At 45.7% G+C, this 13768-nt stretch overlaps 1 protein-coding gene across 2 annotated transcripts in view; it reads right to left on the reverse strand.

Moving 5' to 3' along the window:
• The window catches only part of PAN2 (poly(A) specific ribonuclease subunit PAN2), a 38093-nt gene extending 31091 nt beyond the window's left edge, over positions 1-7002 (reverse strand). Inside the window, exons 1-2 of one of the 2 annotated variants that reach the window (XM_066616689.1) lie at positions 6929-7002; positions 1905-2187 (exon numbers count right to left, since the gene is read on the reverse strand). In XM_066616689.1, coding sequence (XP_066472786.1) covers positions 1905-2174 — 270 coding nt within the window. In that variant the 5' untranslated portion in view covers positions 2175-2187; positions 6929-7002. Of the gene's footprint in view, positions 1-1904; positions 2188-5120; positions 5188-6928 lie in introns of those variants that run through there. The other variant, XM_066616690.1, reaches the window with a different exon arrangement.
• Between the last annotated feature and the right edge of the window lie 6766 nt (positions 7003-13768).

Below are 13768 nucleotides of genomic sequence, written 5' to 3' on the forward strand. Positions count from 1 at the left end.
AAACTGTAGGTTGTTGGATAGGGAATGTGACATTTGAATTGAGCAGTGACTTTCAGGTCAAACTGATCTAGAAACATAGCAGAAGTGCTACCTTTTGCAATGCCATGGTCTTCTATTGTCTCTTTTATCATCTGGCACAGAACACAGGGAAGCAAACCATAAACAGCTGGTTTCATTCTATTTGAGATCATCAACATTCCTCTGATTTGATTCCAATTCAAATGCTATCTGAGAACAAAATGTTTTGATAACCAGGTTCTGAACCAGTTCTGACACATATAATAGAAATCAATATTAAAACCCTTATATACACACAATATAAAATCGCAACAGTGATAAATATTTAACTGGAGAAAAAATATTTAAATACATTGTTTGCCTCCACTAACACTGCATCCTCAAGAACTCTGTATAGAAGTTCTTGAGGATAACTCAAGAATAACTGTATGCCAATGCAACAAAAAGTTAGCCCAGAAAATGCTTTTTCTATACCGGTTTACATAAGAAACATACAATTTTAAATTATTTATATCATTGAGGTCTTGTTATTCTTCTGTTCTTGGAAAATCAAAAATAAGAACATACTTTTACATCAGTTAAGATGAGACTTACTGGTAAAAGAATCCAGGAAGAGCAATTGATTCTTTCTATAACAAATCAAGAATTCTGTGAACTGCATTAAAGGCTACATGATTGCCGTACATTTAAGCAATATTACTTTACAGCAATTGACAGGATTAGAGCCCAATCCTGGGCTCGGTGCGCTGGGTCACCGCCAGTACACACTGTTGCAAACATGATGTAAGGCACGTTCACAGGCCCTACTGCCAGGCAAGCACGGGTGGTAGCGCAGTGCTGGCTGGTGCTAGGCTACCGCCGGGCGGGCGCCCAACCTCTGCCACTTGGCAGTTGCTGAGCAGCAGAGAGGTAAGTGGGGGCTTGTGGGAGGCTACATTCTGTGGAGGGTAGGGAGGAGGTGCTGCGGGAAGAGGGAGCAGGGATGGAGGGAGGCGGGACCAGTGGAGCAATGTTCTACCGAATCTAGAGCCTCTACATTGGGCTTGCCACCTTAACTGCAGGCTCTCGATCCACCACCGACCTTTGCGTTGGCAGTGAATTGAGTAGCCCCATTGTGGGCTACTCTCTTTACCCGGGGGAAGGGGACAAGGAGCTGTCGGTGGTTGCCTGAAGCATGCAGGATGCGGCAGCAGCCATTTTCGGCATCACTGCAGCTGCACGCCCCAGGCAGCTCAGGATTGGGCTGTTAGACTGCTACAAAGATTTGTAAAGGACTTTTACCTTATAATGAAGTCTCTGATATTACGGGTGAGAATCTTCTCTTTACCTAATATCTAAAAATAAGACCTTTTTTAATGTCTCAAAAGCAGAGCAAAATACTAATTTGAAAGATTAGTATTGTTTACAGAAATTAAAGATACATTATCTGAAGTATATCACATCTTATTTGGAGAAGAGAGGAGACGTGACAGTCCAATCCTATACATATCTACCTGGAAGTAGATATTCAAATACTGAATTCAGCAAGACTTACTCCCAAGTAAGTGTACACTGTATAGAATTGCAGGATCAGTGGCATACGACATATGTAGGTTTGAAAGAATGGAACCATAAGTAAAAATCCTGTTTTTTTTAAGAGTTCCAAAATGTGAAGTACTTTTCTAGTATGTACCCCTCTTCTTGGGAAATTGCATTAAAAGAGAACTGCTGATCCCAGAATCTGCTTTTCCAATTTTTCTCCCATAGTTTCCTAGAAAATACTTGCCACTATCTGATCCCCAATTTACGCAAAGTAGGACTGGGAGCTGAAGCACACACAGGAATCTCGTAACTCTTCAGATTCTCTCCACTGAGTGTGCTTGTCCAGGAGTTCAAGCACCACTCACCCCATGGTTTCCAACCCAGAGCATCTCTTCATGTAGATCAAAGTGTGAGAAGGAGACAGGCACACCAACTTCAGAGACAACAGTATGAAGCTCAGAGTACATGCCCTCCATGATGTGCACTGAGTCAGGCACAGGGATGCCCTCCAATGGCACCCCTTCTGGATCCAACTCCACATTCTGTAGGAGACTTGGGTTGAGGTGGGGATCCAGGGCAGGATGGAGTGCAGGAACATACTCTGCAAGGGCTGGGTCAAGGCTTTCAAAATTCATGGTGGATGTTTAACTGTAAAGAAGAGAAAGAAATTCACTAGCTAAGCATGAAGTAGTCTTCCATGCTTTATGCCAAGCAAATACATTATGGATGATAACATAATACCTGCCATACACACTGTCTTTATTAGGGAAAAGATATTTTGGACTGGATTATAGGAGGGCAGTAACAAAGTCAGTTTTCAAGATAAACACTGAATGAAGATTCACCAATCAAGTCAACTATCCTGGTTACTGATTAACACTTCATACAATAAATAACAAATGTATAGAATAATGATATTCCAGCAATGGTGGTGTATTCCATTGCCAATTAGAAATACTGTAATTATTTACTATCAAAAAAGTTATGGTTGCTTCTTAGAACCTAAAATGTCATAAAAGCCAATAGATCAAACCAAAGGTTCATAAAGTCCAACATTTGTTTTCCCATGTAACCACCCAGATGACTCTGGGAAACCCACAAAAAGGACAGGAGGGCAACAAACCTCCACCCACCATGAACTGTGGTTTTGGTAACATGCTGCCTTTGAACATAGAGGCTTCATACATGAACCATAACTTGAATTGACAGACCTATTTAATTCCCCTTTAAAGCCACATGAGCAAGTGGCTAGTGGTTAAGAAATGCACATAAGATTAATCTGGCTTTACAATAGCATGCCAGATAATTGACTCACTATTTCAGCTCTGATTTCCTGTCACATATTCTTACCCTTTTCTACTCCAATATAATCTTTGTGGGCACATTCACAGGAACTGTTACTTTGGTTTAACACAATTCAAATCATTAATGCTCTTTAATTTATGTACAGTTACAGCAGAGAGAGGAATTAAGTAGAAAGCTTATAAAGTCCTTTTTAAAGCAGGATAATACCCAAGTTCTTACACTATTTGTATGAATCCTATAGACAAAGAACGAGCGTTTCCCATTCTAAGGGTACAGCTTCTGTCACAGAGAGCACAACTACTTGCACAGCAGGATTCAGGACTAAGGTTAACTCAGGGATATCCCATTTGATTTCCAAGAACATGATCCTTGGCAGAAGAAAAGGGATGAGGGGTACTAGCATTTGGTACTCTTGCTCTGATGCGTCCATACAGTACAGAAGTGAGGTATGCTCTCATGCATGTTAGTAGCAGATTGTGAACAAGGAGAGCTGAGTTCGAATTCCTATTCAATCATGAAGCTCACTAAGCAATTTTGTGTCAGTCCCTTATCTCTTTGCCTAACCTCACTGCGTTGTTATGAGGATATAAATTACCATGGACACAGCCCTGAGTTTCTCTGAAGAACATCAGGATACAAATGTAACAAAAAAACTTCAGAAGTACAGGTCTAACACAGTAACCCCAAACTATGTATGAGAAATACATATCTTTCTATGAAATAAGGTTCCTGGCAATCAAAAGTGTCTATCTACAGAAGAGGCTCTATGCTGTATTTCTGTATGTTTACTATTCTAGCCTTACCTCCTTTCCGTTAGAGGTAGATAATTCATCTGTGCCAGGTGTGATTACATCCTTCAATCACTCTCATGCAGATACAGCAGAATCACTTGCTCTCAAAAGAAGCTGCCCATTGCATCTCTGCATGTGCAACTGTTTTGAACTCAACTCTGACATGCTCAAAACAATGAGACACACGAGGTAGCCTTCTCAGAATAACTATTACTCTTTCACACTTCAAAAGCATGCATCCAATCCTAATTCAGAAAAAAAGGGAGACCCAGAGCCAAGTAGATGTACACCAGCTTGCTCTAGTAAGAGGCATGCTTATTACTGGAAGAGCCTCTTTCTTTTAAAAAGTCATGGCACAGTATATTCTTATTAGGACCTTAATATACAGGGAGAAACAGGTTAGTGCTTCTAAGTAATGTTACTTTCACGCTGAAAGTTATGCCCCTGCCCCAAGCTGTTGTATGCTCTCTAAGTTGCTACTTACTTCAGGGCAGATAGAAGTGTAGCAGGCAGGAAAGTGGGAATGTTTTAATGGGGAAACAGCACAACAGTTAGTGTGCCAACTACATATGTGCAATGGTCCTGATGAGAACTGCCCCCTGCCATTTTCCTAAGAGACACATCTAGTAGTAAGCACATCTTTTCTTAGTACAAGTTGGATCGCATGAAATTTTCTCAGCTATCAGAAATCTGGGAAACACTGTTCCACTGACCTGGAACAATACGTGACCTGCAGTTGGGGAAAAGTAGCAAGATGGCCAGCCTTGTAGATGATAATTTTGTTGTATAAAGGAGGGAGTCCTATGCATATTTATTTGACAGTGGGTCTCAACAAACTCAGTGAGAATTATGCCTAAGCAAATAAGCATAACATCCTACCACTAAACAAAAACAGGCCCTTCCTTCCTTATCTGAAAGTGTACAAGAACCTGTACTCTAGTCTAAGCCAGGCGTGTCCAAATCTTTTGGCAGGAGGGCCACACCATCTCTCTGACACTTTGTTGGGGGCCAAGAATAAAAAAGAATTTACATTTCAAATTTGAATAAATTTCCATATATTTACATAAATAGATATATTAGAGAAAAAACTTATATGAAAGAATGAAGGCCTTACACAAACCAAGGCCTTTCCTTCCCTGCTACTGCTGCATCAAAGATGTGAAATAGCAAGCAGCGGAGCAAGCCCTCATTCACAGCTCATGCAAGAGGTCAAACAGTTGCCCTCATTCTGAGAGCAGCTGCACTGGGCTCCAGCAAGTCTCTGGAGAGCCAGAGATTCACTGGAGACTAGGGGCTACCCACAGGCCAGATTGGGAGTCCTCAAGTGCCACAAGTAGCCCTGGGCTGGGGTTTGGGCACCCCTGGTCTAAACCAATGCTACTCAAAAGTGGTGGTCCACAGACCACTGCCAGTGTGCAAGCCATCAATTGCCAGCCCACAGCAAGTTTCCAGGAAAGAAACAACAACATGACATAGGTACAGTACCAGTTTTCAGTGTTCCCAAAGGATCCCTGCTCTTGCACAGACCCCTTCTGTGGTTGTATGGTGGTGTCTCCAGATGCTTAGCAATTACATCATACGCCATCACCAGATTTCCAAGAACTCCAAGTTTTGAGCTGTACAGAGCTCAGTTTCAAGGTGTGTGGCCATGCAGCTGAGAGGGAACACTGCTGGTCCCCGTCACATTGGAAGACAAAATTGCTGGTCTGCCAACCAGATAGCTTGAGAAGCACTGCTCTCAACGACTGGTCTTCAACTGCTGGGGCAGCTGCAGTATTCACAAATGTGTCACACCCTGATCTAAGCTTAGGGTTAACAGATACAAAGGGGTTCAGAGTGCATATATCTTTAACCATTGTATAGAAGAGGAAATGCTGGCAGGTGCAACTTTTTAAAATCTTCCATGCTGAGCTGGAGGAAAGGTTCATCACGTTATAAATCATGATGGGTATGTGCAACCTCCTGATTTCAGAAGTAGGCCACCTCAGAAAGCCAGCTTTGAGGTAGGGCACTGGGATGCAGGTCTCTTGTTGTCTTGTGTGCTCCGTCAGGGATCTGGTGGGCCACTGTGAGGTACCTGGAAGCTGGACTAGAGGAGTTTTTGGACTGATCTGGCAGGGCTCTTGTATTCTTATGACTGTAATTAGTCTGTGGAACTCTTTGCCACAGGATGCAGTGGTGGCAGCATCTGGCCTATATGCCTTTAAAAGGGGATAGGACACATTTCTGGAGGAAAAGTCAAGTCACAAGTTACAAGCTGTGATGCCTATGTGCAACCTATAGGCTACCTTAGGCCAAATGCGAGGGAGTGAAACAGGATGCAGGTCTCTGTCTTTTGTGCTGCCCCTGAGGCATCTGGTGGGCCACTATGTTGTTGTTGTTGTTGTAACCTTTATTGGCATATACAGGTGGGCCACTATGAGACACAGAAAGCTGATGGGGTCCTGGGCCTGACCCAGCAGGGCTCTTCTTGTGATAGTGTAATTACTCTGTGGAACTCCTTGCCACAGGATGTTGTGGTGGTACCGGTCCTGGATGCCTTTAAAAGGGGACTGGACAAATTTCAGGAGGAAAAGTCCATCACAGGTTACAAGCCATGTTGAGTATGTGCAATCTCCTGGCTTTAGAAGTAGGCTACCTCAGAAGGCCAGATGTGAGGGAGGACACCAGGAGTCTCTTGCTGTCTTGTGTGCTCCCTGAGGTATCTGGTGGGCCACTGGGAGACACAGGAGGCGGGATCAGATGGGCCTCGGCCTGGTCCAGTGGGGCTCCCCTTAGGAGCTGCCCCAGCCAACAGCCCCTCCTCCATACAGGGACAGGCACTCTGCCTGCCCCCTTCTGTGCAGGGCAGCCTGTCCAAGGAGGGCTGCGACTGGAGCTCCACAGCGCTCGCTGTCGCCTTGCGAAGAGGAGGAACCGAAAGGCAGAGAGAGGTCAGGGAGGGCGGAGCGCCACCATTTTCAACTCAGGAGGAGGCCTCCTGACAGACAGAGCGCTTGCCAGCTCCGTGGACAGGTCGACAGCGACGCTGGACCCCATGGTACCCCCTGCGAAAAGGACCACGTTACCCAGAACCGTCCGCGAGGAGGACCACGTTACCCAGAACACCCTGCGGGATGGGGGAGAGGGAAGTGAGGCAACGGGAAGTTACCCAGTCGGCCTCCTGTTCCACATCCCTCCCTCTCTCCGTACGTTCCTCGAGGCCAACGGCTCAGACTCTGTGATTCTAAACACGCCGAACCGTTCGCAGCAGCAGCAACCCCCCCAATTAGCTGAAGTGCCTCAGAAATTACCCACAATCCGTTGCGTCCGCCCTCTCCGTAGCTGCCTTGGCAACCGCGAGCCTTCTCATCGCTTTTCGGGCGCGCCTCAGCGAGCGATAAGGGTCTGCGCGCCTCGACCAATGAGGAGGCGCGCTGGCGAGAAAGGCCAATCAGAACGGCGTTGAGCAGTAGATCGTTTGCGTGGACGACGTTCTGTGAACGCGGGAGGGAGGGGGACGGAATTGCGGGTGGGACAAAAAGGGTGGGGGATTTAAAGGTTTGACTCGGAAAGTGACAGGTGAGAGTTTTGCCACAGCCCTGGAATTGGCAAGGGGCTTCTGTGGTGGGTGAATGAATCCGTGCACTGCAGATCTCTCTGCTTTGCTGCTGCAAGAAGCGCCTCGCAAATCTCCCGAATCCGGCTGGGGAATAATGTGGGTTCTCCTGAGCAGGCAGCCTCCCTTGTGCGCACTAGAAGGGCTCGGGCTGGACTCACATTCTTCCTCCTTTACTGGAAGGGGCACCGGGGACACCCAGTTCCCTCCCCCTTTAGCCACAGCACCGGCCTCATGATCTTCGGCCAGCACTCACCCTCTAGCCGAGCTCACGGGGTTGTTGCGAAGGAACCTATATAGGAAGCTCCACGTACACCCTCTAGCCCAGGGGTGTCCAAAGTTTTTGGCAGGACGGCCACATCGTCTCTCTGACATTGTGTAGGGGGCGGGGGGGGGAGAAAAAGCATTCATTTACATTTAAAATTTGAATAAATTTACATAAATGAATATATTAAAGATGAACTTATATGAATGAATGAAGGTCTTGCAATAGCTCAAGGCCTATAAAAGGCCTTGCACAAAGCAAGGCTGGCCTTTCCAATGCTGCCACTACTGCATCACAGACATGAAACAACAAGCAGTGGAGGGAGCCCTCATCCCACAGCTCACGCGAGAGGTCAAACAGTCGCCCTCATGCTGAGAGCAGTTGCGTCTGGCCAGTGTGGGCTCCAACAAATCTCCGGAGAGCCAGAGTCTCGTTGGAGACTGGGGGCTCGTTGAGGGCTGCAAGTGGTCCTAGGGCTTAGGCCCCAAGGCTTAGGTACCCCTGCTCTAGCCTGCCTAACAGGATAATTAATAAACAGAAATATTTTTTTGCAGTTTTTTCAGTCAGAAATTTGTGAACTACAGTTTCTAGAAAATATAAATCTGATCCATTTACTCATGCCATGATAGGCCCAGCACCAAACAGACAAGTCTGTTGGGGGGGGGTGTTCCTGAACTCGGGGAGGGTGGGGCAGGAGGGGGAGGATCTGGGGCGGGAGGGGGGTGGGAGTGGTGGAGCCATGCTCCACTACGTCCTATCCTCTACGTCCAGCTGCAAAGCAAAAGTGCCAGTGTAGATTTGAAACGCCCCATTGGGCTTGGGTCTTGGGACTTTCCCCTGGGGAAGGGGACAAAAGTTCTTTTTCATGGAGGTCTCCTCCGGTGGTCCAGGCAGTGCAGTTGGTTGGCATTTTGACACCACTGCACCTGGAGGTGCTGCCAGGGATAGGATTGGGCTGTATATCAGCATTTAAATCTTGAAAATTTATAAAGTTTTTTTTAATATTTAATAGGATCTCAAAAGCCCTTAACATTCTAAGAAATCAAATTAAACATTTGAAAAGGGCTACTCTAATGTAATAATGTAAGATAGTGCACTTTCCCATAGCAGGAAACCAATAAGAAAAAAATATTAACGGATCTCATAATTCTCCATATTTTAAAAAAGACTATATATAAGTATATACTGTATATTTTTGTAGATTACTACTTTATATTAATACAGTATATAATAGAAGAAAACTACCAAAAATGCCAGAAATAAACAGAAACATAAAAAACTTCTACCTGCCCAACACTGTGTCCTCAATCAATAAAAAGAAAAAATAAGAAAAAAGAAAAGGAAAAAGAAAAAAATCTGAAATAAATAAAAAGAAAAAAACCCTTGCAAGCTACAAGTAAGGTGAACTGTCCATCATGCTTCTTCAGCACTCATCATCTTGTTGATATAATACAGGGGTGGACAAGCCCATTTGCGGCCCTTGGAGTCCCCAAGTCCGGCCCGCAGGGAACTTCCAGTTTCCAATGAGCCTCTGGCCCTTTGGAGACTGTTAGAGCCTGTGCTGGCCTGTGACTGCCTGTCATGACTGCCAGACACGAGCTGCAGACTGAGTTAAAGCAAGGCCTTTTATAGTCTTCATGTATTTTGTTATTTTCCCTGGGCATTATTTTAACCCCCTCACCCATTGCCTCTGAACAACTTATGTCTCCATATGTTTCTGGCTTGGTCTGGCATGGTCTATATGTTTTCACTGTGCAGGAAGTGGGTGGCAAACAGTTCATGCTTCTCATGTGGTTCTAAATGCCTGTGTTACAGTTCTCGTGTGTATTATAAATAAGTTCAGTAAAATTCATTCCTTCTTATAAGTTCTGTCTCTAATGTATTCATTGGGGAAATTTATTCAAATTTGAAATGTAAATTTTTTTCCCAGCCCCCCACACAGTGTCAGAGAGATGATGTGGCCCTCCTGCCAAAATGTTTCCCACCCCTGATATAGTAGAAGAGAAAACAAAATGGATGAAAAAGCTACTCGGCAGAATAGTAAAAAACAAGAGTTTGTTCATCTTTATTTATCTTGCACTGGTCCATCTCTCTGTTTCTGGACTGCGTCCTCAATCATATATAGTCACAGTCCAGATATGTCTGTTTAATTTCCCAGTGCAATCATTGATTGACCACAGTTGACATTTGAATTGTGTGATTTTAATGAAAGGCAAGGCAACCATTCATTGTCCAGGGATTTGTTTTCTGTATCCAAACTGAGCTCATAGATCCTTCACACAAAAATCCACTTCTGGCATGAAGCAGTTGAGGCAGGTCACTTCAGATGGCAAATTGTGGACCGGTTTTCAGCATCCCTGTGCATGGTCTGCAGGTGAAACGGCACCCATTTCCTTTCCCCTTCCTAATACAAAAAGAAGGAAGGGGAGACATTTGAGAGAGATTGGGGTTGTGATTTTAATGGGGGGGGGGAGAAAAGGGAGGGCGAGAGTGGGATTTGGTGCTTCAGGCAACAGAATGTCATGGACTGACAAAAGCAGGGGACCCTGAGAGACTGGGGAGGCAGTGCAGCTCCTGAGGGATTGGTGAGAGGTCCTGCCAGGGTACTGGGGCTCAGGGTGACCAGCCATCCTCTTTTTCCAGAACATGTCCTCTTTTTTAGCCTCGTGTCCTGGAAAAGAACTGAAATGTCCTCCTTTTCCCTGTGAGCAGTCCCCTGCAGGCAGCGCATAGCCTTCTAGTAATTAATAAATTGTATGTAATATAATTTTAAATTTAATAAGTAATATAGTGTTTAAATTTACTACATGAAATCAATATATGAGAGTGTTTTTAGCTTTTATTTTGCCATGTCCTACATTTTTCTTGGGTGTCCTACATTTTGGGAGGCCTTGTTCTTTTTTGCAGTTATGACAACTGGTCACTCTGTTGGGGCTTCAGCAGCTGCCCAACATCTACACCTGATGCTGAATGTGGGACTCGTTTCTTGAAAGTATAGCAGCATTAATGCTTTTGACTGACATAATTCTATATCAGGCAGAACGGAAAACTTAGATAATTCTCAGTTCTCTTCAAGGCAAAGCTAGTAATGCCATTTTAGTTCATTTCAGATAAGTTATATAATCAGAATCATCTAAAATGTTTCAAACACACTTCAGGAACTGTAATCTGTGGCTTCTTACTGGTTCATGTGTCATATGGGCTTGAAGAGCATTTTTATATTAGGATAGTACTTTTCTGAATTGACCATATTTCTCATCAGCTTTGTATTCCATTTTGCTGGGAATAAATGACCTTTTATTTTTCTTGCTGAAGCAAACCATGACATCAGTGGAAAGTTGGCTTTATTACATTAGCTGTTGTGTGCACTGTATATTCAGTTCTAGCCCATAGCAGTCCCACAGCCCAATCCTGAGCTCCCGTGGCGCACAGCTTCGGTGGCAAGGAAAATGGCTGCCGCTGCATCCTGCACACCTTGGGCTACCGAAAGTCCCCTTCTCCCAGGTAAGGGAAGTAGACCTGCAATGGGGCAACTCAATTCACCGCCAACCAAAAGGTTGACGGTGAGGTAAAAGTGTTTGTGTTGGGCACCAAGCCCCACATGAACGTGCAGGATCCGGTGAAGTGGAACTCCACCAGTCCTGCCTCCCTCCCTCCCTGCTCTCTGTGCTGCTGATGCTGGGTTTGGTAAAAACAATTACAGCAGTAATGGACTTATCCCTTGCTGCTCCTGGTGCAAAGGTCCACGATGCTGCCCTCCCCATACCCACTGCAACGGAACCTCGTGAGACTCTAGGACTGACTGGTGAAACATTCGGAGGCTTCCCCACAGTCTGAAACAGTACTTCTGGAAAACCAGAAATACTGTTTCCAATTGTGTTAGGAGTCTCAGAACGCTTCCTGTGCGATCCTGGAGTTGCGGGAGGCTCAGTGCCTGGGCATTTGCCCTGTCCCAGGTCCGCAGCTGAACTTTACAGACTGCTTTCAATATTTTCATAGAAAAGCAGTCTACAAGTATTTGCAATACATAAATAAAGCATACTGGGGAGCAGCAGGTGGAGTGTCCCTAAGCTCCTTGAAGGAAGGACAGTGCCAACATGATGGATGTTAGGAGTGAAACAAGATGGCAGCTGACATTGTGACAAGAAGCTCCAGTTAACCCTTCAGAGGGAACAACATGATCTTATTTCGTAATGGGACTGAAAAACCATAGCGTGTATAAAAAGGATGATTCCTATGTGACTCGGGGCTTCCTGCTAATGTCACATTGCCAAAAGGAGGCTGCTTGGGGAGTTCATGCTCCAATAAACCTATTGAAGACCCTGTTGGTGTAGTCTTTCTTGCAGTCAGGCAGTGGACAAAGGGGGGCAACTTTGATCCCCTGGTTACACTGGATAATCTTTTTTTTTCCCAGTCATGGATGGTTGTTGAGCTATAGGGCTTTGGCCGGGTGTGGGGGGGGGGGAAGTTAAGTTTTCTCTGAGCTAAACTCACAGAATCCCCTGCTGCCTCCTCCTGTCTGCCCACAGTTTATGTCGAATTTTTCCACAAAACTGCAGAGTCATCTGCAAGGGTATTTACTTCTGAGTCTTCTCCTAACTCTGCCTCTCAAGACTGTATTGATTAAAAAAAACAAAAAACCACACAGAGGGAAGTTGTTTTACTACAACTTCTGTTACCTCATGGCCCTTAAACTCAGTGACATTCAAACATAAATGTTTGGAAATACAAAGAACTCAGGAACTACAGAAATGAGGAGGAAGGAAAATAAGAATGTGAGTGAATATGTGTGGGGGAGCCATTTCACTCCACTATTCACCTCAGGGTTTTGAGGGTGCTTCTCTTTGCTCAAATTGCCATGGCTTCTTGTGTGGGGCTGATCATGAGTGTGTTGGGTTTCTGTTAGCATCCAATAAGCACATCTCAAGTCGTCCTATCATTTACATTTATTTTTTGACCTGAAGAAGGTGCCCCATCATGAAATTTTTGAACAGGAGATCTCCTCTGGGGAACCCTGCTTTGTTGGTAAAGAACAGAACTTATCAAGAGGATACAAAGCACTCCACTGGTGGAAAAATGGGAATGAAAAAAATTCCAGCCCTTGACACACTACTGTAGAGTTTGGAAGTGGAGAGGGGGCAGGGAGGATCCCTTTAGCAGAGGTGGGGTGCAATCGCTCCACATCTACTTTCACTGCTGCAGGGAGCCCTGCTGCAGGTTGCGCTGAGCTCTTTGCAGCCTGGGGAGGCTGCAGGAGGCTTCGGTAAGTTCACCCAAGCCCCTGCAGCCCCTTTCCCCTTCCCCCCCCCGCTGCCTCCCCCCGCCCACGCAAGTACTTACTGGCTCTCAAACTCTCCCAGAGAGTTTGAGAACCACTGCCTTAGGAGGTGTAGACATGACCCAGGAGTGCTCTGGCAAACCAGCCCTCCTCTAGTCACGACACATCACCCCATTGTAACCAACCAATCCTAATCATACACGCTCCCGCTTAAGCGCAACCCACTGCGGCAACAGAAAGCCAATGATTGTAAAGGGCACAGCTTATGCAACGCTCGGAATGAATAAAGCCATTATTTATTTGATTTTTCTCTGTAAACCGCTTTGTGAACTTTTAGTTGAAAAGCGGTATATAAATACAGTTAATAATAATAAAGGCGAACCGAAAGAGGTTCGAGAGACTTCACCACCATCCCAGCCTCCGTGTGTTTCTTTCATCTCTGCGGAGATCCCCACAGCTGGTGACCCCGACGTGATCCCAGCACCCCGCTTGCCACGACTGGAACAGTCTTCGTGCACGACAGCGTAAGCTCCCGGTAAGTATGGGGTCTACCTTAAGCAAGGAACAGGAACAATTTGCTAAGGAACTTTGTCAATGTGTTCGTCAGAACGGCGAGGGTCTGGTATCCGTGCGAGAAGTTTTAGCGCTCCTACAAGAAGTAGACGCTCACTGTCCCTGGTTCCCCTTGCATGGCTCCCTGTCCGTAGCGGACTGGGAGAAGTTAGGAAATGAATTGCACCACGAACCCCGGGCCCCTATGGCCTTGCTTCTCACATGGAAAAAGATTCACCGAGCCTTACAAAAGTTGCAGGTTGAGAATCCCCTGCTAAAGGAGACTCTAGCGTCCCACCCCCCGCCTTATCCTGTTTTAGTGCCCCCAGCACCTGTTTGCAGTAAGGCTCACGCGCCCCCTCCACCAACGCCCTCGGCCCCGCCAGGCCGACGTCCTGACTCGCTAGTCACAGCGGGACTTCGGCAAGCCCTAGCAGCAG

This window comes from Tiliqua scincoides, chromosome 2 (genome assembly GCF_035046505.1).
Source record: "Tiliqua scincoides isolate rTilSci1 chromosome 2, rTilSci1.hap2, whole genome shotgun sequence".
Classification (NCBI taxonomy): domain Eukaryota; kingdom Metazoa; phylum Chordata; class Lepidosauria; order Squamata; family Scincidae; genus Tiliqua; species Tiliqua scincoides.